The 24,290-nt window shown below is 54.7% G+C and overlaps 7 protein-coding genes across 7 annotated transcripts; 3 read left to right on the forward strand and 4 right to left on the reverse strand.

Annotated features, from left to right (window-relative positions):
* Positions 1-770: 770 nt before the first annotated feature.
* On the reverse strand, positions 771-2,342 carry DICSQDRAFT_107557 (uncharacterized protein; the record flags this gene model as incomplete). The annotated part of the gene is made up of 4 exons (XM_007366815.1): positions 771-1,365; positions 1,423-1,759; positions 1,822-1,869; positions 1,930-2,342. 4 exons carry the CDS (start codon positions 2,340-2,342, stop codon positions 1,132-1,134), a joined length of 1,032 nt encoding a protein of 343 aa, XP_007366877.1. The 3' UTR covers positions 771-1,131.
* Positions 2,343-4,925: 2,583 nt separating this feature from the next.
* Positions 4,926-6,022, forward strand: DICSQDRAFT_62819 (WD40 repeat-like protein; the record flags this gene model as incomplete). Its single annotated transcript, XM_007366816.1, has 2 exons — positions 4,926-5,141; positions 5,612-6,022. Coding segments are annotated over 2 exons (627 nt in total), but the record flags the coding sequence as incomplete, so codon positions are not given.
* Positions 6,023-6,898: 876 nt separating this feature from the next.
* DICSQDRAFT_107561 (uncharacterized protein) lies at positions 6,899-8,323 on the reverse strand (the record flags this gene model as incomplete). Its single annotated transcript, XM_007366817.1, has 4 exons — positions 6,899-7,216; positions 7,356-7,601; positions 7,671-7,945; positions 8,013-8,323. 4 exons carry the CDS (start codon positions 8,321-8,323, stop codon positions 7,008-7,010), a joined length of 1,041 nt encoding a protein of 346 aa, XP_007366879.1. The 3' UTR covers positions 6,899-7,007.
* Positions 8,324-8,670: 347 nt separating this feature from the next.
* On the forward strand, positions 8,671-9,880 carry DICSQDRAFT_63031 (uncharacterized protein; the record flags this gene model as incomplete). Its single annotated transcript, XM_007366818.1, has 6 exons — positions 8,671-8,712; positions 8,770-8,897; positions 8,948-9,105; positions 9,178-9,215; positions 9,285-9,478; positions 9,616-9,880. 6 exons carry the CDS (start codon positions 8,671-8,673, stop codon positions 9,878-9,880), a joined length of 825 nt encoding a protein of 274 aa, XP_007366880.1.
* A 2,976-nt stretch (positions 9,881-12,856) lies between these two features.
* DICSQDRAFT_162049 (uncharacterized protein) lies at positions 12,857-14,333 on the reverse strand (the record flags this gene model as incomplete). Its single annotated transcript, XM_007366819.1, has 3 exons — positions 14,150-14,333; positions 14,031-14,100; positions 12,857-13,991 (listed from the first exon to the last, which is right to left on the reverse strand). The coding sequence occupies exons 1-3, from the start codon at positions 14,208-14,210 to the stop codon at positions 12,857-12,859; spliced, it is 1,266 nt and encodes a 421-aa protein (XP_007366881.1). The 5' UTR covers positions 14,211-14,333.
* A 2,619-nt stretch (positions 14,334-16,952) lies between these two features.
* Positions 16,953-18,529, reverse strand: DICSQDRAFT_155788 (asparaginase). Its single transcript, XM_007366820.1, has 5 exons — positions 18,248-18,529; positions 18,140-18,192; positions 17,497-18,090; positions 17,286-17,436; positions 16,953-17,225 (listed from the first exon to the last, which is right to left on the reverse strand). Exons 1-5 carry the CDS (start codon positions 18,504-18,506, stop codon positions 17,128-17,130), a joined length of 1,155 nt encoding a protein of 384 aa, XP_007366882.1. The 5' UTR covers positions 18,507-18,529; the 3' UTR covers positions 16,953-17,127.
* Positions 18,530-19,593: 1,064 nt separating this feature from the next.
* Positions 19,594-24,290, forward strand: DICSQDRAFT_181372 (uncharacterized protein). Its single transcript, XM_007366821.1, has 13 exons — positions 19,594-19,883; positions 19,938-20,123; positions 20,188-20,302; positions 20,349-21,060; positions 21,117-21,143; positions 21,200-21,462; positions 21,522-21,867; positions 21,929-22,085; positions 22,157-22,218; positions 22,283-22,500; positions 22,552-23,181; positions 23,234-23,712; positions 23,769-24,290. The coding sequence occupies exons 1-13, from the start codon at positions 19,622-19,624 to the stop codon at positions 24,011-24,013; spliced, it is 3,702 nt and encodes a 1,233-aa protein (XP_007366883.1). The 5' UTR covers positions 19,594-19,621; the 3' UTR covers positions 24,014-24,290.

Genomic DNA, 24,290 nt, shown 5'->3' on the forward strand with positions numbered 1-24,290 from the left:
ACTCCTATTGACTCTACGTCGTCTCGTCTGCGCGTTCAGCTTCATATCCATACATACATCGTCTCGGCGAGTCCTCTGTTCGTTAGCCTGTGCATATCATATCTTGGTCTCGGGAGGGGTTGTACAATATGTCTCTCGCACTCCATCACTGCCACTGTCACCATCACCATCCTTGTTGTGTTTGTATCAATTTTGCCGCCGTCTTACCACTGTTTATGTTCTATCTGGTTTATGTATTCGCGTGTCGGCCCTCGTGTATCAACCCGCATCACCAAACAGTACACTCCCTGTTCTTGGTCATCCATCCCTCCTTTGTACGTACCACTGCCTGTGTACGCACCACTTCTGTACCTAGGAAACTCTCGACAGCGTGCATTGTCATTGCTGTAAGATTATTTTGACACATCCAGCCATCTCAAGGGCCACTTGGCTCGCGAATGAAGTCCTATAACAAACTCTCAGTCAGATACTCGCGCCGTCTAATGCTCTACTCTGGAACATTCCTCGGCATCGAAAGCGGGCGTGGGGTTGTATTGGACTGTTGGGAATGATTACATGTGAGTCCGGACGTAGGTCTCTAGGGCTACAGAACGGCAGGTATATAATATGATATATTGAAGTTGGTTTCGAGACCACGTAGCTGTGCGCGCGAGGCTACCGGGTTGTTGCACCGCACTTACCTTCAGAAATTGCAGCTGCTCCTGGGACCCTGATTTGGCTGGTTCTACTTCCTGTACACGATTTCGTTCTTGGAGTGTTCGTGGAGATTACGCAATGGCACCCGGAGGCACGCATGATACAACCCCTCATGGCGTATTGGGTATAACTACACACAAGCGGTTTCTCAGCTGGCAGTGGAAGTACAACACCCTAAGCAGTATGCGCCCATGTCTGACCACTGCATGATACTTGAGGTGCGGTGTGCCCCCTCTGATGTTTAGCGCGTGCGCGACAACGCCCATCCAAGAGCAGAGCCGCGCAGGCTGCCCAGAGCTCCCTCTGAGCTCTCTGTTCCGGCGGGTCGTCTACGCTCCAGCGCAAGCACCGGACATCGAGGCTGCACAACGGCGGCAGAGCGAGCGCGTCGACCCGTACTTTGCGGCTTGGGGTCTATCCATGCGCACTTGCACTCTATGAGTCCCGCCCAAAGGCCGTCCCGTGGTCCCACGGCAGAGGCCCCGGGTACACTGCGGTCTGGCCACCTTCCGCGCGCCCAGGGCACCAGTTCAGAAGGGGCCCGAGCGCGGGGGCGGACGAGTAGTACGGGTGGAAGCGCATGGACGGGTTGCGCGCGCGCCGCTTGGAGAGCAGGGTGTCGTGGCAGCCGTACGTGTCCTGCGTGTATGGCAGGTAGCCGTTTTGCAGCTGCGCGCAAGGTGCTTATCAGCATCCTCCTGGGCGTGCGGGAAGAGAAGAACGCACCTCGCCCTGACGCGCCAGCTCGGTGTCGCCATCTGCGTCAATTCCAATGTAGTCGAAGCGGTCCGCGGGCCAGCGTAACGCGGCGCGGTGAAGCTCGGTGAAGCGGCGGCGCTTGAACTCGTAGCCGACGACGGTGATCTTGGAGGGCCACCGACCGGTGTACTCGTGGAAGCGGGCGATGGAGAAGAGGAGGTTTTGGTACGAGTCGAGCGCGTAGTTTTCTGTAGTTGCGCGCAGGGTGGAAGAAGAGTGGGAGGACGGGAGGATGTCGGAGACGGAGGCAAGGCGCATGTAGGATTCTGCTTCTGTCGTTGTTGAGGAGGGTCTTGTTTGACCTCTAGGAGATAGCATTGCCATGAGATTGTGTCGACGCTGGATATCACACTGGAAGCCGCTCACCCGCTGAAGACAAGTAGCGAGTGCTCGTCCTCCCTCGCGAGCTCTGCGCTGTAACCGTCGTCAGCACCAATAATTCTTGAATTATGAAGCCCTGACGGTGAAACATACCCTCCTACAATTTGCGCAAAGAATGCAGAAATACGCCCTCCTCCGCGTTGGTATGGCTCTAGCACCCACTGATCTTCATCCAGCCTCTCCTCTACGCTCATACCCTTCCAAATAGCGTGACCGGGCACCATAACCAAATGGTCTATCTCCTCCAACGACTTGTCTCTCTGAAGCGTCTCCCAAATGCCCCTCGGGGCTGAGTACGGACCCCTTCCCTCTTGCGGTTCATAGGTTGTGAGGTCGGTAAAGTAGTGCCAGAGGTTCAGCAGGAACGAGAGCGCGGCGAAGCCAGCAAGTAGCAGAAAGCCGAGGTTCGTGATGCGCGCCCTGGTCAGGAGGACGTCGCGCGTGCTGCGATAATGTCGTGTTCTAGAGTCGGTGCGGGAGGAGAAGGCGACGGGGAAAGGGAGCATCGAGGTTGTGGGCCCAGCCTGTTGTGGGGTCCGTGTATACCTCGGGAGGCGCCCATAGAATACAGCTATCTGTTGTGCTGTGCAACGACGGCTTCCCACAACGTGCGCAGTTCGTGAATATGCATGTGGCTATGGAGGTATAATTGTACATTTATTGTACTCTCAGGTCTTGCTGTGTGTTTCTACTGTTGTTTGTGGTTTCCACCTTAGCGAGCATATTTGTCTAGGAAGTAGGCTAGAATACCTTGTCGTAGGACCTGGGAGTTGACACTGAAAGCACGACTGCAGTTTGACTCCGTTGTCGAGTAGATCGGACTGGATTGATCCGGATGCATAGCAGCTAATCTAAGCGATTCAGCGCCCGGGGCATCCTCCTCACCGTGTACCTTTATCGGGTGTTGTCTCCCCTAGCATGCCTTTTGAATGATCTCTGTGTGTTATTAGATGCCTTTATCACTATTAATGCATATATCTCCGCCGATGTCATCGACAGGAGAGGTTGACTGACTTCGAGATGAAAGCCAAGCGCTGGCCGAGAATAGCCGAGCATATCAGTTCATTTGCCGCCATCAAACCTCAGTGCAATCGAGTACAACACCTAGATCTTACATTGTGCTTCTGCTCATGCTTACCGAGAAACCAGCAATTGAGTTTTAAGTAAGGACTAGGACCTCAATGTAACAAAATACGAGATAAGCGTACAGTAACACTGAATATCCTCGCAGCTCGAAGTACAGAACCGGGTTAATCTAGACGCTGGGACCTGGAAAACAGCACCAAACACGATCACGGACTTGAACGCACCGCGCGCGACCTTGCCCACCTATTTTTTGTACAGATGCACCGTCATATGTGGCAGCAATATTAATCAACATCGAGATGGGGCATGCAAGTAAGTACTAGTGTGCTCAGGGACGCGGACTAACATCCAAGTGTACAGAAGATCTATACAGCGTACTACATATCCCCCCCCCAAAATATTTATATATGCACAGATATATATGTAAACGACCAGCTTCGGGAGCGATCGAGGTCGCACAATAACGGGCGCGACAGGGGCATCAAATAGGCGATAGCCTACAGAACGGAGTTCGGCTCGTCCTCCTCGACATTCAGCGCAACTGACGCATCCTGATTTGGTACCCCGTAAGAGAAAGAACTCGGTGAACTCGCGAGGTGCTCACTTGGAGAAACAGCACTTGAGGAGCAATCTCTTCACGTGTACGTTCTCGATTCCTAAGACATACACCGACATTGATTGACCTCTTCGGGCTGCACAGAGAGATGAATTCGACAGGAGACGGGCGCTTCGTGACTCAGCCCATCGTGTTTGCCTCTCCTCGCCTCGCATGGGAGCTCATCGAGAGGATCATCAGCCTTTCTGGCGACGACGGGAGAACTCTTTACAGCTTTTCCCTGACATTTCATCAACTCCGCCCCCGTAGCCTTTGCCTCATGGTCGCCGATGTTGATATCATGGATAGAGCGCAGGTCATTACCTTTCGTGACTTCCTCGAGGCCTACCCCCACTTCTGTCCGTTTGTGTACTCGATCAAAACAGATCCAACCACCTTCATGCCCTTTCCTTTGCTGTACATACTCCCCAATCTCACCAACACTCAATGGTCGAGTCCGGCGTAACCACAACCCCTGGGCGGGCTCAGCCTTCCGCTACCCCTTTTAACATGTTGTCACAAGTTTGGGACAAACATCACCTCTCTATCTCTTGTTTCGCTCTCCTTCAGGACGATTCAAGAGCTCTGCCGAGTACTCCTAGCTTTTACTGCCATCAAAGACCTATGCTGCGAGCGCCTGGGAATCGGGGGGACGGCCGCTAATGGTGCCGTGCTCGAACAACGCCTGAGGTCTCAACGACGTGAGCTCAGAAATATCAATGTTAGCCCCTTATGACGCTTCTCTACCCCTATGCCTGATTGACACACACCGCTGTGACAGATAGGCTATAACGTACACGAAACGGCGACGAAGTTGTTACTCGACTCGGCTCAATCCACCGTGGAGATATTATCGCTGGACATAACGTTCAGCATACCTTCAGGTCCCAGAGCATTATTACTCTGCGGTGAGAAAATTTCGCAACAATACTATGCAGTTGGCGGTATAGTAACGACAAGATCACAACCCACAGGACACTGGCCTGAGCTCCTCACCCTTACCCTCACCTTCACCCTCACGGTATCCACTAATCAGGATCGGTTTGAGGCATTGATCAAGATATCGAAGGAGTTCCATCCGCCAAGGTTGAATGAAGTCTCTGTAGAGCTACAATCGACCGTTGGGGAGCTGTTGTGGTGGATTGGAGGTGACGAAGCCAATCTTCACCTGTGCTCTGAATTGATTGGACCAGACGCTGCTCAGCTACCGTCATCCACAACTCTTGCCCTTCGGCGACCTCCATACTCGCTCTTGGGGAAAGGCTCTTAGGTCTGAAGAGCTCGGGAAATATTTCCCGAAGCTGACGGAGCGTGGATCACTCAAAATACCTTCGAGCGCAGGTTTGTTACGGCACAGCTTACAATGACCGTCTCCAGATGACTTACCCCTTGCATAGATATCGCTCTCGGCCATGATGAGCGGCTCTCGTCTCTTGTCTACTCTCCAGAAGGCTCGCGTCTCGCCACGGCATCCTGGGACTGCACTATCATCTTGTGGGACTCCGACGGGCAGCTCGTCCACGAATGGGTGGCACATACTGGATCTGTCCCCTCACTCGCATTCTCCCCCGATAGTCGGCATCTTGCATCCGGGGGCAGGGACAGAAAGATCGCGGTCTGGGACGTCAGTCAAGGCGCCCGGAAGATCGCAACCCTTAAGGGCATACTCAAGCGGTCGATCACTGTGCCTGGTCGCCCGACGGCACTCTGATTGTATCTGGATCTTGGGATAACACGGTACGGCTCTGGGACACTCGGAAATTCCAACAGCTCCATCTGCTGGACATGTCTACCAACGACTTTTACCATGTCTACTTCTCCTTCGACGGACGCTGGCTTGTATTGATAGGCTCACAGAGGTGCCGCGTATGGGATGTCGGGCGCGGCGCGATGCACAACAACTTTCGTGTCGCAGAAGGGGAGTATACTGAGGATAAGGCTGCTATAGATGAAGAGAACGAGGAAGACAAGGTCGCGAAGGGCGAGAAAGACGAAAATGCGGGTCCACGGTGCTGCGCCGCCGCATTGAATTTTCAGGGCACATGCCTTGCCACTGGATATGTGGATGGTGGTGTTCGGATCTGGGATGTGCAGACGGGACAGTGTCTCGTCTTCTCAAGAATGCATACGAGGCGGGTAACCGTAGTGGCATTCTCGTCGGATGGGACGCGCATGCTGTCTACTTTCTGGGGCGATACACCGAAGATCCTCGACACATACAGCGGCACCATGATCCTTTCCCTCGAAGGACACACCGGCGGGGTCGGGGCCGCGTGCTTCTCGCCGTGCGGGAAGCATGTTGCATCCGCATCATCGGACGAGAAGGTGCGGCTGTGGAGAACGGACGATGGATCATGCATGGGGATATTCTCCGAGCACAAGGACGCGGTCTGGCTCTTAGCTTTCTCCCCGGAGGGAAAGACGCTATCGTCTGGTGCGAATGATGGGTCAGTCGTGATTAGACATATGCGCTATATCATTCCAGTGGAAGACACAAGTGTGTAGCACGATGTTGTCTTCGTGGACTTCGCCTCGTCATATGGGACTACTGTAACGGTATGTTTGGGCCCCGACCACACCTCATATCTATGTTACTGTCCGTCCCAATAGACTGTGCGTCTTCTCGTTTAGCCGGTGACTGCACACTTCTCACAAGCCGACAACCAGCCTGCGCCGACTGCAGAAGGTGCGTTTCGCATTCATTGGATCCAACGCCACAATATCAGTATGCATGTCTGTTTGATACAAAGCCGGCTCATATACGTGACAACAGAATCGTCACGCGTCGCCGTTAATAAGGAACCTGCGGAGCTGACCTTCCCCGATGTCCTCTACGCCCCGACGCTCATCAGCGTCGTACGGCCTGACGTCCCGGATGTCCCAAGACGTACCGCCGACATATCAAGGACCGAGCATTGGCTTCAGCCATGCGTCCACAGGTTAAGGTCGCAGTGGATGAGGGACCACCCGGAAGTTCGGCAGACGGCGGAAACCCCGCCTGGAACGACTCGGCCAGACTTGCTAGGCTTGGTTGCGACGTCGTTGGCCGGCACGTAGGCCGCAATGCTCTTCGACTGCGCTCGGCGCCGTGCAAGTCCACGGCAGTGGCTTCAAGACGATCCGAGTGCACCAGACGTTGACTGCCTTCACCTCGATCATGGTGTTGGACGCGAATCCGACTCGAGTTGACTTCATCTTTTCTTACGGACGGTTGTTGGCACTGGTTCCAGTGTTGCACATAGCTTTTCGTGCCGAAATATCCCGCAATGTCTCCTTGTGCGAGTCCTGCGTACTGTCCACAGGCCGTCTCAGTAGGATAATTTACCCGTTCCAAGCTGTCTCCAGTAGTCTTCATGTACACGCCGATCCGGCACGATGATACGAAGATGTCGCAATTTTCTCGTCGGCAGAACTGGTACACGTTCGATCTGTGCCATATCTAGTATCACCTCGAGTACTCCCCCATCGCACCCAAGGAGCGCTCTGGGTATCATGCGCTCTCCCGCAAAAGGCCAACACAGACATTCACCCAGCCGTCCGCGCCCGCCATGCATGCCCCGAGCCACGCCATCTCCGTGTCAGGAGGGGCGGGTACGCCCTGGATGAGTGCGTACCCGAGGTTGGGCTTCCCGGAGCTCGGTTCGGGGAAGAGGAGCGACAGTCGGGCGGTCAGGAACGTCGAGAGGACGTGCATCGTGCCTGCGCGCGCAGCAAGTGTTAGTACCTCGACATGCGAGCACAAGTAGGGGGAGCTGCGGGCTGCGAGCTGCTGGCTGCGCAGGAGCTGCGTGCGACGCACGCAACAGGAAAGACATGTGCGTGGAGAGGTGGGACGTACCGTCTTCTAAGATTGGAGGGACGAGATCTTGCAGGACCGGCCCGTCCGGGAGATAGATTCGGACGGGGACGTTCCGGACGTTCGTCGCGCCATCCTTGTCGGGGCCGGCACTCGACTGCGGATCTGCAGATGGTGGGCGGGTGTGTAGTGATGTCGAAGAAGGCGGTGGCGGTGGAGAGTTTGACCGTGTTGGTGCTGTGGTGGGTGTGATCTTTGAGGCAACGCGCCAATACTCGTCAAAGTTGTCTGCACGGAGCAGAGGAGGTTCAGCTACAGGAGGGGCAGAACGGACGGGGACAAGACCAAGTGGCTTACGCTCTTTGATGCCTTCCCAGAGACCATCCTGCTCCGCCTTCCGGAGGCCTGTCATGCGCTTGGTGTTGCCCCAGCGGATGAAGTCGGCCTCCTTCAGCTGGCCCATGAAGGCTTGCTTGCATGCTTCCGCGTTGGGGGCGAGAAGCAGCTTCTCGGTCGGCGGGGAAGCAAGGTGGAGGATGAGACGGAGAGGCGTGAAGAAAGAGGGGACAGCATTCGGGCGGGCGGAGAGGGTGATGGTATGGTTGTCGTAGATAAGCCCGATGGGCCAATGCCTGCGGTAAGTACAACCTCGAGGTGAGCATGGTCGCCGGAGGGCACACGAGCGGAATGGGGACGGACCACTTGAGGAGAGTTCCCTCGTCGCTCTCGAACCACCAGTCCTCCTCCTTGAGGACCCTGGCAGCGTTCTCGTCAAAGACGACGTCCATGAGGAAGCGCTTGATCTCCGGGACGAGGAGGGGGAGGTAGCTGACGCGGGGGGCCTGGATGTAGTAGCATTCGAGGCCGCGGTCCGAGTTTGCGGGGAGCTCCTTGGGGTCGACGCGGATCTCGAGGGGGACGGTGCCCTCCCATGTGAGGCGGCGGAAGAGGGTGGTGGCAGCGGGGGTGGAGAACGCGGAGGGCGAATGGCGGGGCGCGTAGGTCGACATCCCAAGACTCGGTGTCCGACTCGGCGTCCGACTCCCTGCCACGCTCGCGACGCCTCCTCGACCCGCACGCGACTCTCGCGTGGGACCCCCTCGGCGTCTGGGAAGCCAAACAGGGCAAGTGTCCACCTGCCGGCTGTTCACGTGCCGACTGTCCACGTGCCCGCACAAGGCCCCCCGGAACTGACGTCAACCGCGGGCTGTGTGCTTGATGGCGTCGCTGCCTGCAATCTTGCGCCAGTCTCATTCCACGTCTATAAAGCCTTCATCACCTCACCCCACCGCCCCTTGCCCTCACTCCCTCACCCCCAGCACGCCCTTGACGACTTCCTCGACGCCAAGACCTCACAATGCCATCCCACAGCAACTGGTCTGACGGTCTCTTTCTCAAGGTACCTCGTCCTCTCTTTGTTCTCGTATGCAGCCAAGCTCAACGCTCGCTCTGCTAGATTATCAATGTCGTAGCCTACTTCCTCTTCCTCGGTTCCAACATATTCACCGTCACCGGGCCTCGTGACATCTACTACACCGGCAAGGAGACCTACGTGACTCCCGCCCCGTGGGCCTTCCTCATCTGGTACGCTCCCGGCGACCTCCCTTTGTGCTCTTGTCCTAACGTCGATGCAGGTCTCTTATCCACCTACTTCTCCTCGGCACCATCATCTACCAGTTCTTCGAGGGTGGCAAGCAAGTTATTATTGACGGTGTTGGCTGGCGGCTGCCCCTCCTTGCCGTTCTCAACGCCATCTACGTCAACCTTTGGGGCAGGCACTACTATATCGCAGGTACGCACACGACCTCACGCTCCACTCGCCGATTCCGCACGCGGCTGCTAACTCAATTGACGCACTCCGCAGCCTTCGTCTTCGCGCTCCTTGTCAGTTCGGCTGTCACGGTACGTACTATACACTTACAACTATAGCGCCGCCGAAGTTTCACCATCTGACCTGGACTGCGCGCACAGCACATTTACTACATCGTCAAGAAGTACCACGAGCCTCAGAGCACTGCGGACGAGGTCTTTGTCCACCTCCCGTTCTCGCTCTATCACGGCTGGACGACTGTGCTTGTCATCCTCACCGCGTTCGAAGCATTCGGCATCAACGCCTCAGTTGAGCGCGCCGGAGTCTGGACTGACGTATTTGCGTTCCTCGCCTTGTACGTACACCTTTCCCCCACGTTCTCAATCACACCCCTCCCGAACATTCGCATCTGCGCTATCCTATGACGTCAATCATGACCCCCGTCGTTCTTGTGCGCTCCGCCGGCAGCAGCTGACGTTTTGACTTCCACAGCTTCTTCCTCGAGGCGACGGCCGCGACGTACGCCTTCTCGTCCTCGGAGGGCGACCTGCCCGCGAGCATCGCCATCTCGTGGTCGCTCTGGGCCATCTTCGCGCACCAGCGCCACCCGGCGTTCATCCACTGGTCCGCGCTCGCCTTTTCAATCCTCTCGCTCGTCTGGGTCGTCAAGGCTGCCATCGGCGTCGGGCTCAAGATCCGCAACGGCGGCCGTGGGATCTCGCTCGACGAGGAGCGTGCGCCGCTCGTTGGCAACTAAGCTCGTTTGCTGGCGGCCATGTCCACGCTAACGCGTGGACGGAACACGAACATTCTGGACCTCGGAACTCGGACTCGGATCTCTTCTGTTCTTGCTTTTCGCGCGTGCTCTCTCAATACGATCCCCCTGGCTGGCACAAAGCACAGTACGACTACCGTAGTGATATGATCGTCAGTAGTTCCATACCTGCTAGTCCTAGCTACTTCTCCCCCCCTGTAATTGTACCAAAAAGCATCACAATACATCGTATTAGCTGCTGGTAATTACGAAACACGACGTGCCCTAGATGCTCATACGAGGCGTGTTGTCGTCGAGGTACTCGGGATAGAAGCTTCTGTATCTGTGGCTCGCGCCTTGTGCACCGGCACCAGGTAGCATCGATCGGCGAAACAAGTGCGGGTGGGCTTCTCCGATGAACTCATGCTGTCAACCGACAATGATCGTCCGAATACCGCACGCAATCAGGCTGGGTATGTCTTTTTTTTGGCAGAGGGGCACCGCTTACGGGGTCTAGCCGTACTTATGGTTGACGCTTCACAGCTGAAACGGATGGACGGAAAACAGCTATATGTACGCTGTTTCATCCACCGCTATCGCCGCGGAGGCTTGCACAGCGGCGAAGAAGCTTGTACGCATATCGGTCGAGCACAGGCCGAGTCGGCGAAGAAGTAGCCTTGCACTGGCCGTTCGGTGGACCGTTACAACGTTCCCTGGCAGACAGAAGAGGAACGGGAGCCTTGGCCATAGCCATATAAGCACTTGAATCTCTGCCCAATACAGACGACCTTTGCCCCAACAGACCTCTGACACATATAAATTCGCTATGCTTGTGTCATTCGCCATCATTCGTCCCCCTAGTCCCTCACGGGGTCATTGTCCCTTGTTAAGCTAACCATGCCCCAGACTTCAAGTTTCTCTAGTATGTTTGGGCGTACCATGGAATTCGTCACCCCCGTTTATGAGCCTCCTTCCCAACAGCTCGGCTCAGAACGCGCAGCTTCTCCGCGTCAGAGAGGAACGGGGGAAGAGTCGGCAAGCGCGCAGTGGGCAATGGCCGTACCTGGCCTTGATGTATGCTAACATGATTTCTCTCCGTCAGTGCGAGTCCTGCCACACTGTTCATAAGAGATGCGTGGGCCCACTCCCATGCGAACGCTGCCGCAAAGCCGGCCGCGCCGAACAGTGTTTCGAGCACAAGCGTCAGAAGCATGACTGGTCTTCGCTCGTACAGTCAACTTCGTGCTCACCGACGCTTCCGACATCCTCCTTCTTGTCGGCTGGTGAAGCACCTTCGTTGGACGTTGTCCTGGACCAGGAAGAGTTCCTGTCTGGACCTCCGGTGAGTGCTATACTAGAGGGCGGTAAGGATGTGAGCACTCACGGTGCACTGAGGGCCGCACAAACCACAGGAGGGTAGTGCTCCCAGCGGGTACACACCACTTGAGCCCGCGATTGCCGCAGAGTGGCATGGTCAACCCACAAGGCACGCGAGGGGCGACATTCCATTGAACACGGCTGCCCACTCAAGCATGTTGTATCCTGAGATACAACTGCACGAAGCCTTGTCTCTGTTACAGGTGAGTCGCTCTTTACCAGTCGGGGTGTGATATGGCAGTCGTATAGCAGCTGATGTCGTTACCAGGAAGCGCAAGGTACCCACCAGTCAAACACAACGTTCACAGGCGGGCGTCTTCCACATGCTCCGCTCGACTACTACGCTCCTCTGGTCCCGAACCAGTGGACTATGCATGACGGTTCAGTGACTATGGCAAGAGCCAGCGTCGAGCATTTCGCACCGACTTCCCAGACTCAACCCATACCTGAAATGTTTCAATGGGTCGCAGCAGACTACACCACTTCCCGACTTACGACTGCACTAGGCTCTGCTACCACTGGATGGGCGATGCCTGTGATCGACGCGAGCAATGGAAACATGAATAGTCTAGTCGAGCAGTTCTCATTGAACGATCCGCGGAGACGTCGTCTGTGGTAGCCAATTGCGCCGTTAGATGGTGGAGAATGTGTACGACTGAGCGTAGTGGGCTGCGTAGCCACCGGTCTGCGTAGCCACGTATTCACGTAGTCGATTACAGTGATTTGCAAAAAACACTGCAGGTCGCATCCGCGCGGCGAGCTATTTGCCCATGTTTGTTCCCGGGCGTTTACGGCGCGAACTTCTGTTTCGGGCACTGGGCGCTCAGGACCATTGTATCTATTATAACAATGCTTGAGTTGGCAATTCCATGGCTGCTTCGGAATCAAAGGGAAGTAATTTTCCTACATCCCTCCTCGTACTCTATCAGATTCAAATGCAAATAAGTACAGAGAATGTTGAGCCGTTCCGTCCCGGGCAAGCGCTTCCCGGGGATGCCAAATAGCAACAAATAGCCTTGCCCACGACCTGCAGTGTTTTTTGCAAATCACTGTAATGGCGAAACTCGCCAAACCCTGCGTAATGTAGTCGTGCAAGCGCACATCTGATGATAATTTGCCCGAGTCCATATACCCTGCAGAGCCATTGAGTGGACTCAATCCGTACGTGTTGACCAATGTTTTGAGAATTGCAAATACCTGGATATGAAGACATGCATTCATATTGAACAAGGGCCACCGAGACCTAAGAGTAGATCAGTTAGCGTCAATTGCCCATCTTTGTGATTACATGATTGTTATAATTGCAGAAGCGAGTGCGCCGTTTTGTGCGTCCGTAACTACTTGACCATTTACACCCACTTGTAATCTCCCTGCTGAGATGTTGTGTACGGACATTCATCTGCTCTTGTACGACTCACGGAAGGACTTACAAATCCAGTCGTGAAAGTCTCCAATACCACCTCACTAGTTCTAGTCTGCTCGAGTCTGCGCAATGGGGGTAGTCGAGTAGAGATTATGCACCTATGATATATTACTTAGCATCTGATAGTACGGTAGCATCCTCCATCACCGCTCCGATCTACAAGGGGAAGGTATAGGTTATCAGAGTAGAAGGGGCCGCTTCTGCGCCGGTCTGGTCTTCTTCGGTGCCCATTTGTCGAAGCCCCAATTGTCTCGAGCGTCCGAATCCAGCGCCTCCTTTTTCCACATCTCCTGATCCGCTCCCCATCTGCGCGACCGCCTCGCAGGAGCGTGCTCCGTCGGCTTCGTGCTCGCACTAGTGGCAGTAATGCTCTGGCGCTTCGTCTTCGTCTTCGGCGTCTCGACGACCGTCAGGCGCTCGATGCGCGCGACCATCTCCCAGACCTCCCCGGACCCAAGCGAGCTCTCCTCCTGCCAGAGCGTGCGCTCGCCGACCTCGCGACGGATCGTCTCCGCGAGCATACGCGTCCGGCCGTCCATCTTGATCCCGTTTACGCGCATCTCCTCGAGCGCATCTGTCACTCCGCGCAGGTCACGGAAGCACCGCCAGCGCGTCTCGATCAGCTCGTTGTACGCGGGCGTCGTGCAGCCAAACACGAAAGACGCGATCGAGAGGTTCCGCGCGTGGTCGAACATCGCAAGTGTGAGGTGCGGGTCGCGGTACTTGTCCCGGAAGGTGCGCATGAGCGCAGCGAGGAGATGAGGGTAGGAGAGCGGTTGAAGGGGGAGGTTTAAGTCTGAGGAGGCGTCCGGAGTGGACTTTTTGGTCGAAACAGAGAAGGGCCTGGACTCAGACGAAGTGCGTGCAGCGGCTTCAGCGTAGCGCTCAGACTCGCCGAAGACTTCACGCATGGCCCATTCGAGCAGCTGGAGGTCGCTCTCACAGAGCTCCATCTCCTCCTTTTTGCGGTCAAGCTCTTGGTCCGCGTCACTGGTCCAGCGGAGACGTCTAGCCGTACGAAGCTGGTCGGCGACAGGGCTGTCGCCGGGAACCTCGCCGATACCGCCTGTTGCGGCCGCATTGGAGTTCGGTTTGAAGATAGAGTCGAACATTTCGCTGAATCTTACGCTTTCCTGACGGGTCATGGCGACTTTCCGAATATCCTGGGAATTGACCCGCCCGATGGACGCCGACTTGAGACTGCGTGGATTAACAGTCGGTGGAGGTTGGACGCGCGGCATGTCTTTGATATCATCGAAAATCTCGTCCCATGGATCCGCCTCAGGAGAAAAGATGGAGTTGGGCCTTACGGGACTGTTAGCGATTGGAGTTCAAACGTGACACGCAACGCACTTCGATGCAGTGGAGAAGTCCCTTCTGCGGAACTCCTGCCTACCGACCTCGCGCAGCCCAGAGAAAGACGCTACCCATACGTCAGCGTCACGTCTCATAGAAGAAATCATGATGCATACCTGTGAGGCAGCGTCCTCCGACGCATGGGCAGACACGTGTGAAAGACTGTCGCGCAAGCATTTGCTTCTTCCGTGATCCTAGCACACTATTGTGAGCAACCTCACAGGATATTGACGGCTAGTGTAGCAAAAGGAGTATGGAGGTGTCAAAGAAGCTGCGAGGGGAGAATGGCCGTGGTCGGAGGAGAAGGACTTGGGGGAAAGTTGGCGACTTGTGAGCAAGCAACGTTTATGGGCGTTTACAACACCCATTAGCGCGCTTGAAATTATTTTAGCGCTGGTAGCGAGTCGAGTCTTGGTACAGTCGGACTAGACTTGCTCCTACTAAGTATTCCATAGACCTGCTCGACCATCGATTCCATATACAGGGATATAGTGTATCTAAAAACTGTGCGTAAGGCATCCTCCAGCTCATGGCGTCCGGCATCAACTCCGGATACGGACTCGTAGCTGTTAGCTCAAGCCTTCCATGATCAGCATACACGGGATGGGAGCCCCGATCTATAGCCAGCCCCGAATGTATGTATATCGAGTCTGCGGGAGTTTGAGACGCTTCGCTTCCATACGGAAACTGCCATTGGCCTGTGGCACCGAGCTGGGTGTCCGGAATACCATGAGAAGGAAGAGCAGTGGGGGATGGCGTCGTTAGGCTGAGTGGATGAGTTGGAAGTATGTTGTTGCTTCGGTCCGCCTATACAATGGTAACATTGCTTGTAGGTCAAGGGTCTGTGATGCTGTTGGACATGATAGGATACTCACAACAACTTCTCCTAGCATGTTGGTTGGGAAGACCTCGGAGCTGAATGCTAATAAGGAGTTCTCGCTTTGCGCCAACTCTGATTTCGGGGAGAATATCCCTTGGACCGGGAAAAGCAAAGCCGGGATATGCTTTCGACGGCGGTGCGGGGTACAGTCCTCCCAGATCCCTCTAGCGACACAGCGCGCGCAGGGCAGCCGGCCAATACATCGCTTGTGAATGCTGTGACAGTATTCGCACTAGAAATTAGAGTTGTAGCGAGGGTTTCGGCTGGCACGAGGGTAGAGTCTCTCAGAATCATACTGACCGCTGTCTTTCTAGGCTTTGTAGCCTCGGGATGTGAAGACTTGTGCCCCGAACCTCGGGCAACCGCAGAACCATTAGCTAACATTCGTTTTAGTAAGTATCCTTACTTTCGGCTGTGTACTTACAGAGGCGCAACAGGGTGCTTTGGACCTGCATGTCGAGATGGGAACCTCAAGATACGGAAGATGTGTGAAGATTATGTCCACGGATGCGAGGTCGTCATATTTATATGCCATTCACCGCTCCACAAGGCTTGTCTTCCTAGGCAGCAAGGTAGGAACATTAGGCTCGGGTGTCGGACTTAGCATGCTGAGGTTCAGATCGGCAGGTGGGGCAGGGACAGTGTTGCCTAAGGTCGAGTACGGGTGACAAGAGTTTGGGTCGCTAGTACGGCGCAGTCCTATATGTACTAGGGATCGCGCCGATATCTGAACGCCCTGGCAGCCAGAATCAAGGTTACGTCTGCCGGGGGGCCGTGCCATTGGTTATGAACTTGCTATTTGGATTAAATATAGAACATACCAGTGTCAAGGGCGCCGCGAACCGCAAGTTCTGCGGTTTGATAATGCAGGTATCATGAGAGCGAAGCTCTGTCCGTTTTTCATGCTCCGGAAAAGCAACGAATCGCCCCGACAGACGTCGATACGAGCGGCGCGATGAGCCGATACGGCGCCGAATGGATTGATAGAGTTCAGAGCATATAGCTGGAAAGAGGCAGGACATGGACATCTGCTTTCACCTTCTTCAGCAGCGCAGGGCCTCAATCTTGGTAGAGACATTGAGGATGGAAAGTCCTGCCCGGACATGAGTCACGTGGAAATTTCGATTTGTCTTGCAAGTGAGAAGGTGGATTGAGGCGATTGAGGTGATCACCTGCGTCTGGAAGTGTGAAACATTCGCTAGGCACGCTGCGAAGCCTGACAAGGCTGTGAAACACCAGAGCTCATCATCGGCAACATCGTATGAGATCTGAGTTGCAATTCACAACCTGGCTGGCACTGCAATATTGTCCATAGTCGGAAGTCCAGTGATCGTCATATTCTTCTTTTGATACCTCCCTGTCACGCCTTCTCCGTCATGGTGTTCTCAATTGCAACCCTCACCCGTTGCGTGAGGGTTTTAGAAGAGATGAAGGCTGCGCCGGCAAGGCCTCTCAGCTGGACATGCCGTTGATCAAAAAGCTCTGGAGTAAGGAAGAGACGCGATCGTGATCACTCACCCCGTTACAACAATACAGGTTGCCGCCATCTATGCTGGCCAGCAAGTAGTGCACCGTTGCTGGTTGCCCCAACGGACGCTGACCAATGTCAGACCCGTGCGACTCGGCAAAGAGCAGGAATATGTACTCCAGCGTTGCCAGAGATATCCTCCGACGCCTTAGCTCAGACATATGAGCAGTCAAAACAGCCAGGACAGGGCACGGCATAACGATATCATTCGACCTACAGGATCCGCTTGGAAAGCAACAATTGCGCAATATTTACTTATGTGCTCCAAAAAGCCGTAGGGGATCCCAATGACGACCGCAGCAGCGACGTTACCGAGTGCTACCATGGGAGAGACAAGCACGGCGCATATGGGCGCCCGAATGATGATGAAGTTCGAGACACCGGACTTCGAACGAATCCAGGTGCAAGACGGCCGAAAAAGCTAGCGGCGTTACCGATTACGAGCCGTTGTAGATCTATCAGACTCTGCTATTGAGGATCGACACGGAGGACATACTGTGTAGAAGGAGAAGTTATCGCTGAGACCATGCCGAACAGCATCGAGTTGAATGTAGAAAGAGGTGGAGAAACTCAATGCTGGGTATAACAATATGCATTCAAGAAATACGCCGAGTCAGACGAAGTAAAGTCCGCTGATATCAGACTCAGCGTGTTCCTATTTGATGACATTGAGTCATAAGCTCTACTCAGTCCAGTTCGTCGTCGTCGAAGATGGCCGTCTTGGGCACGCCATCCTCGTATACCACGCCTCTGTACATTCCGGAACAATTCAATGGCATCGATACTGGGCACATCATGAGGATGGGAATGAGCAGCTGCTGTTACAGATCGAGTCAGAGCTCACCATTGCCAGCATTGTCGAGAGCGATCACGCCTCCAATGCCTCCATCACGGCGAAGTTCCTCGATGCACGCTTTGGCAGCAACAGACAAAGGCTCATGCATGTACTTCATCCTGCGGCCGATGGTGGAAGCTGTCGCAAGTCGTATGAAATACTAGACAATGAAGATCCTCATAAGAGAGAGATTAGAGAATTCAAAGGCAGAACCACCCACGTCGCCGTCGCCAGTGCCGCTGATACCCACGGCAACATGCTTGCTCTTACCCCGTATGTGTCGCCACACTCTTCTGGGCCAGCCTTTCACTGTCCACTCCTCCGCCCAGAAGCCGGAACCCATGCTTGGTGTGTCTCCGACACGTCCGACAAGCTTGTTTGTCCGACCGCCTGTGGAGGTCACTGACGCGATGCAACCTTGCACGTCCAGTGCAACCGCGCCTACTGTCCCCGTCGGAAGTTGATCTAGCGGGACCTGTGTGTTGTCTTCATCATCTCCTCCCGGCTTGGATGGGTAGGGTAGCGGTTCCTCGGGAAGACCCAAGCCGCGTCTGTGCTCGCGCCAGCGCTGCTCCGTGAAGAAGTAGCTCTCGTCCACCAGTTCGACGCCGAGCGGCTCCCCGAGGCTTTCGGCCGCAGCACCCGAGAACATAGTATGTGGAGCAGTGCCAGGGGATAGGTACAGGGTGCGCGCGAGCTTGCAAGGGTTACGTGCGTGGGACAGGAGGGTTATCCCTACGCCACGGCGCGTGGACGGAATGGAGGGATGGGTCGACGGAGGGCGCGAAAGCATGAGAGATGTCTCGAGCTCGTTCTTTTCGAGGTTATTGCGGGGAAGCACAAGAGACATGAGTCGGACTTACCTTTCCTGCGACGTTGAAAACCGCACCTCTCCCTGAGTTGAAGAGCGGACAATCTACACGCCCAGATGGCTCGTTTCATCTGGTAAGATACGGAACTCAATTACGCACCTTCCATCGAAGACACCGCTGCGACTGCTGCGTCCATTGCATCTCCTCCCGCTGCGAGCACTGCGTATCCCGCGAGCAGTGCGCGAGTCAGCGCTGCCTTATACTTGGCACGCAGCTCTGGAGTCGAGCGCGACTTGTCCATCGTTCCCGCGCCTCCATGGATGACCAGCCGAAACTTGGCTTCAGACTTCTTCGCTGGTAGGCGCGAAGGCGAAGTCTTGTCATCAGCGAGGAGGGGAGCTTTCTCGTGGACGGACATGGCTAGCAGAGGGTCAAGATACGACGGCAAGCCGACGGCATTTCCTTCGCCCTCGATGGTCAGTAGTCCCACGCTGCCCACCGTGCACACGCTCAGCGATACCACTATTAACCCTCGTCATGTTATTCACGTCTCAGCGGTGAATCGTCTTTAGGGTGTTTGTTCAAGATGATGAAAAGCGAGGGATGCGTTTGCCAGAGCAGATGCCTATGCAAGAGAAGGACGACCTAGGCAGCTAGGCTGCTGAACCCTGCCAATGCGCGGCTACCCTTATCGGCATGGCGGCGGCAATGAGACACGATTCCTCTCCCTAACCCACGACTGCCATAGTCCTTCTTGTGCTCGCAATGCATGGCAAGCTTCTTTCAGTCTGCAGCTGCATGACATGCAATGTCCATACAGGTTTTGAAGCGTAGATGTCACTCTACCTGGCGATTTTGTGCATTTGTCGCCACTTGCCAACCGATCGCTGAGACACCCCGTCCTCGATAGGAAGCGATGTGGTGGTGAGCGAGGAGGGCACTAAAATGATAGGTATGTCCCAATACTCGAGCCCGGCTTGTCTCTAAGCTGCAGGGAATATGCCGACTCATGACTTTGTACGATCAATCTACGCGCTGGTGCCGTTCGGGAAATTGCAGTTGGTCTACTAATTATAACCAGGTACTATTCGGAATGAGGTACACCGGAGACCGATGTGTAAAACGCCAATTTGTATTGACTGCGCGTGGGCACTGAGAAGCACGGCTTTGTGGTCTTCGGCCATTTTTTTTGCAAATGTTCCAACGTCTCATCTGTTCAATTGCCTTGGCTACATCAGTGATAAGAACCCTCCGCCGGCATCGGATCTGACAAGACTGGCCATTTGCCAATCCTACTGGCGCAGACGTCTGCGCAGGAATCCCTTGTATTTCAAGTGAATGTCTATCCTGTCAGACTATGCGTTGGTTACTGATCCACGCGGCCGATTTGGTCAATTGGCGGCGGCCACTAGCCCGAGCTTGGAACATTCATCGTTGGGCTCCAATACATCTTCCGATGATAACTGAAGGGGCCTGAGACGTTCAGCTCAAGTCTTCCGCCTACTTGTGGACGGTTTGCCCTTTTTCTCCGCCATGCCTTTGTTCAGTAGACGTCCAAAGACACCTAAGTCCCGCTCGACGTCGCAATCCCCTGGCCCAGCGTCGAGGATCCCCAAACCAGATGAACCACCTCCTGCCCTACCACCCATCCACTTCCCTAAGCCATTGAACGGTAACACGGAGGACCTTGACATGGCGAAGCAACTCGATGGGGCTTTTCAGGCCATAGGAGACGCTGGTGAAGATGTTCAGGATTACAAGGGCTCAAGATCCCTGAAAGTTCTGAACATAACCAGTAGGAGCAGTACTTGCTGTCTTCATCGATGCGCTACTCACGAACCACTCTCAGGTACGGCGGTCAACTCTATCCAGACCAATGTCGCTAGTGCGCAGAGCTACTCGTCGCCGATGAAGACGGTATATGAGAGCGATGCGATGAAGACTATCCGCGAGGGCGTGAACACCCTTGTCGACAGTCTCCCGGGCATCGTGAAGGCTTTGGACGAGGTCGCCAAAATTCATCCGTTCATCGGAAGTCCGTCTAATTTATATTCCCTTTGCCGATGGCCACGTTCTGATGGTCCTGTTTGAATCTGCAGTCGCTGTGGGCGCTTTCCGTGTCGTTGTTGAGCTTGATATGAAGCGCCGGGACAATGACAAGAAAATCGGTGTGCTGTTCGTCGAGATGCGCGACTTGATGGAAGCGCTTCTTCAGTACGTCTTGTGTAAGTACATGAGAGCCATCTTGAACTCCCTTTAGGCTGCGCGGAATCAAGGACGAGGAGTCCGTCGGGCCCGATGGCCAGACGATCAAGGCCCGTTTACAAGAACTCGTCAAACAGATCTCAGAAGACATCAAGACCTGCGCGAATGCGTGTGATACCTACGCGAAAAAGAAGCTCATCGTCAAAGTTATCAAGGGCAGCATTTGGGACGGGACGCTGTCAGGCTTTATCGACCTTTTCGCGAAACGCCGCAAGGCGGTCACCTTCGCACTTTCGATCCACATCGGCGTAGGCGTCGACGACGCCAATCGGAGACTGAAGGCTATCGACGCGAAGATAGACATGGTGCTAGATTTCTTCTCCAAGGCCATTTCGCCGGAGCAGCTCGAACTCGCCGCTCTCGTGCAAAAGAAGGGTGGGCCGACGGTGGTCATGGCCGACAACGTCGCGCTAAAGGAGTTGATGAAGTTTCGCCCTGCTGTGGCTAGTGACCAGACGAAGCAAGGGACCGGGAAGGATGTGGGGGAACACAATAGCCATTCAGAAGGAGATGACTTGGCCGTAGTGAAGCAGGAGCTGTTCGACAGCCCCGAGCTCGCCATTAAGAAGAATTTGGAGGTGTTTGAGCGTAAGTTCAAGATGCAGCAGAGGGAGCTGGCTGAGGAGATGCGACGGATGGTACACCATGAAGGCGACCGTGTTATAGAAGCGATCACCTCTGGTCCGCACGACAGGATCATCGATCCTGTACGTTTCCACCTGCTATCTCACTGTAGGAGCATCTACTGACTGACCACTCCAAGGACATTCACGAAATCTGGAAGGACATGGTGGGTGTAGCCGCGTTGACAAGTTTGCAGAAGCACATCAATGACGCACCATATAGCGATGGCCTGGACACGTCAAAGCACGGCACTTCGTACTTGCGCTACGCGACTTCTACCGCCAGCAGGCAGAGAAGAAGCGTAAGACTCACGCTCATGGAGAAGCTCCCGTGAGCAGGGTGGCGGATAAAGACGAATGGGCTTTGGAATGGATCAACATCAACAGATTACAGGCAATAGCGGAAGCATTTGACGATGACGCGTCGGGGTTCATTACCATCGCTGAAGTCAACCAGTTCACTGCATCGCGACCGAAAGGGTGGAGGTATGTCCTTTATTGGAGGCTGACGTGTTAGATCAGATCCTCAACGACTACCACTGCAGCCTCCCTCATTGGCTTGCCTACTGGGCGATCGGATGGCAGATGACCGCAACGAAGTATAGGGACATGATGGTAGAGATCTTCGCGAAGATGTTCGCTATCCGACCGCAGGTTCATCCGGCGAACCGGAACGCAGTCGATAAATACTTGCGAACGGTGTGGCGGAAGCTATCCACGCTGACGTCTTCCCTCGTCACCACCTACCAATCCGATGCTCTTCAAGAGCGTTTCAAAAGTTATGTCGAAGAAGAGGAACAGCGTCTGCGCGAGGGCTTAGAGACAGTCAAGTATGACATTGATGCAATGGACACTTTGTTGCTCACCACAGGTCCCGGCCGCATAGAGAAGGTGAGCATATTGTCGTCATCAATCTGCACCGCCAGTGAAGCTGATATGCAGTCACTCGTAGTATCTCTTCCCTCTTCTGTGGCTTCTTCTACACCGCGACTTCGAGATATTCCGCTTGTGTCGAACGACGGTCATCCACAAGGACGAGTTGTGGGATTCTGCCGACACCATAGTCTGGGTCTTTGATGCCATAACAGACCGCCATAACGATCTGCTAGGTTCGTCTGACATACTGTGTATCTTCTGCACTAGGGCGTGAGTTTCCCTTACGAGCTTCACATGCCAACAGCCTCATTTAAACAGCAGAAACTGGATGCCACCGAACAGTTTAAGGTCTTCGCAAGCGAGCTGGTACGTCGCACAACTGATTCCATCATCTCTGCGAGCTCATGCCCATCACGCTTTCCACTACTAGTTTGACTACTGGCACGACTCAGAGAAGTTTTGGTCACTGGACAACCTGCGGACGCTTGAGTTCATGGAAGTCGAGTACGACGACTCGAAAGAGGACCAGGATGTCGACGTCAACAAGCTCCTCAACTATCCGTCTGCTGGGGCAGACTTGTACCCTCCTTGTGTGGAGGACCCTATTACGGAGAATGACGCAGCGGCTGACGATGCTGTACGCCTGATGTCAGTTCTCCTCCCTTCATGTCGTTGTCAGTCGGCTAACAGAACGTCTAGTCTAGGACGTTGGAATGGTTTCCTGATCAGCGAGGGCGACATCATCACATCCATGTATACGTTCTGCTTCCACGCGTCCATGGACCATAAGACATACGAGGCGAGTGCAAATGGCGCGAACGGGACGGATTATAACTTGATTGGGGACTACACGACGAAGGACGATGGGACGGTCGAATACAACATCTCGCGCTCATACATCGCACGCTTCCGCAAGTCGTACTGGACGGGTAGGCTCGAGGACGACGGCGAGACGCTGTCCGGGAGGTGGGGATACGAGAAGGACGATCAGCCATACACGTTCCTCTTCAAGCGCGTACCACCCGAAGTACTCGTCGACCGGCCACACCCCAAGGAGTTCAAAGAGAACAGGATCAGAGCGCTATGGAAGTACGCACTCACCGTGGTGCGCAATGACGTACGAAGGAAGATGTTCTCGTGGTCGTATATTAAAGAACGGCGAGACCTGCGGCTAGAGTACTTGAAGCTCGCACAGAAAGAGGAAGAAGGCATTCTGACCAGCGAGGACGTCGAACGGTTCGGAGTGCTCGACCAGCGCTCGACGTTCAACGACGTGCGGTGCTTTTACGTCCTGCAGGACATCCGGCAGAGATCCGTCATCGAGCATTTGTGCGTATGTTTCTTGATCCTGGGTGAAGGTCTGTATTGACCTCGCTGACAGCGGAGTTATCTGTGACCACTGTGGCGAGCCAATTCTCGGCACGCGCATAGTCTGCATGGAGTGCGGATCTCGGTTCACCTTCGATTTCTGTGACAAACTCGCATGCGTCGGTTGCACGATCAAGACGCGCGACGATTTCACCACTCCTCATCTTCCTACTCACAATTTCGTCAAGATCCGCACGGCGATCCTACACTACCGCGAGATCGGAAAGGTCCTGCGGAGCGCGAAAGCTGGGCTTGAGCGCGCGAAGAGGTTATTGGAGGAGGCGAAGCAACGGGAGGACGAGGAAAGCGAAGAGGATGACAAGGATGAGCCGACGAACTTGCCGGAAACGAAAGTCGTGCCTGCGCCTTTGAGGCGAGTGACAACGACGATGTCGACAGACTCTGCGTCGGAGGGCGAGGTTGTCGTCCCGCGGTGTATCAAATGTGCGGCTGTCGTCTCTATGCCCTGTCTCTACTGCATCGACTGTCCAGGTACGTAGTGCGGGAACATCCAAGCCACTCTCCGTGCTGGCTGACGAGGCTTACAGAGACGGTTAACGCTTTCATTTGCTCTGAATGCGACGAGCAGCATGCAGGCTTCTTCCACGACGAACACCACCTTGCGACGCACAATCTTGTCGTCTGCAAGACGCAAGACGACAGTACATCGGACGAAACAAGCAAGGCGCAGGAGCGGTTAGCCGCTCTTGAGAGTAAAATGTCGGAGCTCACGAGTCAATTGGACAGGATGGAGAAATTATTGCAGTCCTTCGCTATTGTTCGTACCGAGTGATTCATCATGTCGTGTATATAGTTTCGGTGGCATCTGGGAGGCAAACGACATGCATTGCAACTTATAGGCTCGGGATGTACAGTCATACACGGGTCCTCGGGACACCATGGGTCCTCGGGACACTGCGCGTTTTCTGACCCTCCCTCTATCCTACTGCCTCAGGTTTTTGTATATATCTATATAGACTTCTTACAGCTCACCTCTCCTCAAATTTCATCAGAGGCGACCCAGAAGTGAAGTCACCAGCCCAGTTTCTGTACAAGATTTACACGAAAAC

This window comes from Dichomitus squalens (genome assembly GCF_000275845.1).
Source record: "Dichomitus squalens LYAD-421 SS1 unplaced genomic scaffold DICSQscaffold_20, whole genome shotgun sequence".
In the NCBI taxonomy this organism is placed as follows: domain Eukaryota; kingdom Fungi; phylum Basidiomycota; class Agaricomycetes; order Polyporales; family Polyporaceae; genus Dichomitus; species Dichomitus squalens.

Excerpts from the sequence above, each read along its gene's own strand:
- DICSQDRAFT_155788 (XM_007366820.1), bottom strand. The coding sequence starts at position 18,506 with ATGTCCGTCCACGAGAAAGCTCCCCTCCTCGCTGATGACAAGACTTCG. Across the intron at positions 18,193-18,247 it reads AGCGGTGTCTTCGATGGAAG|ATTGTCCGCTCTTCAACTCA; the intron begins GTGCGTAATTGA and ends CTGGGCGTGTAG. Across the intron at positions 17,226-17,285 it reads TCTCGACAATGCTGGCAATG|TATCGATGCCATTGAATTGT; the intron begins GTGAGCTCTGAC and ends TGATGTGCCCAG.
- DICSQDRAFT_181372 (XM_007366821.1), top strand. The coding sequence starts at position 19,622 with ATGCCTTTGTTCAGTAGACGTCCAAAGACACCTAAGTCCCGCTCGACG. Across the intron at positions 21,061-21,116 it reads ACGACAGGATCATCGATCCT|GACATTCACGAAATCTGGAA; the intron begins GTACGTTTCCAC and ends GACCACTCCAAG. Across the intron at positions 23,713-23,768 it reads CTACTGCATCGACTGTCCAG|AGACGGTTAACGCTTTCATT; the intron begins GTACGTAGTGCG and ends CGAGGCTTACAG.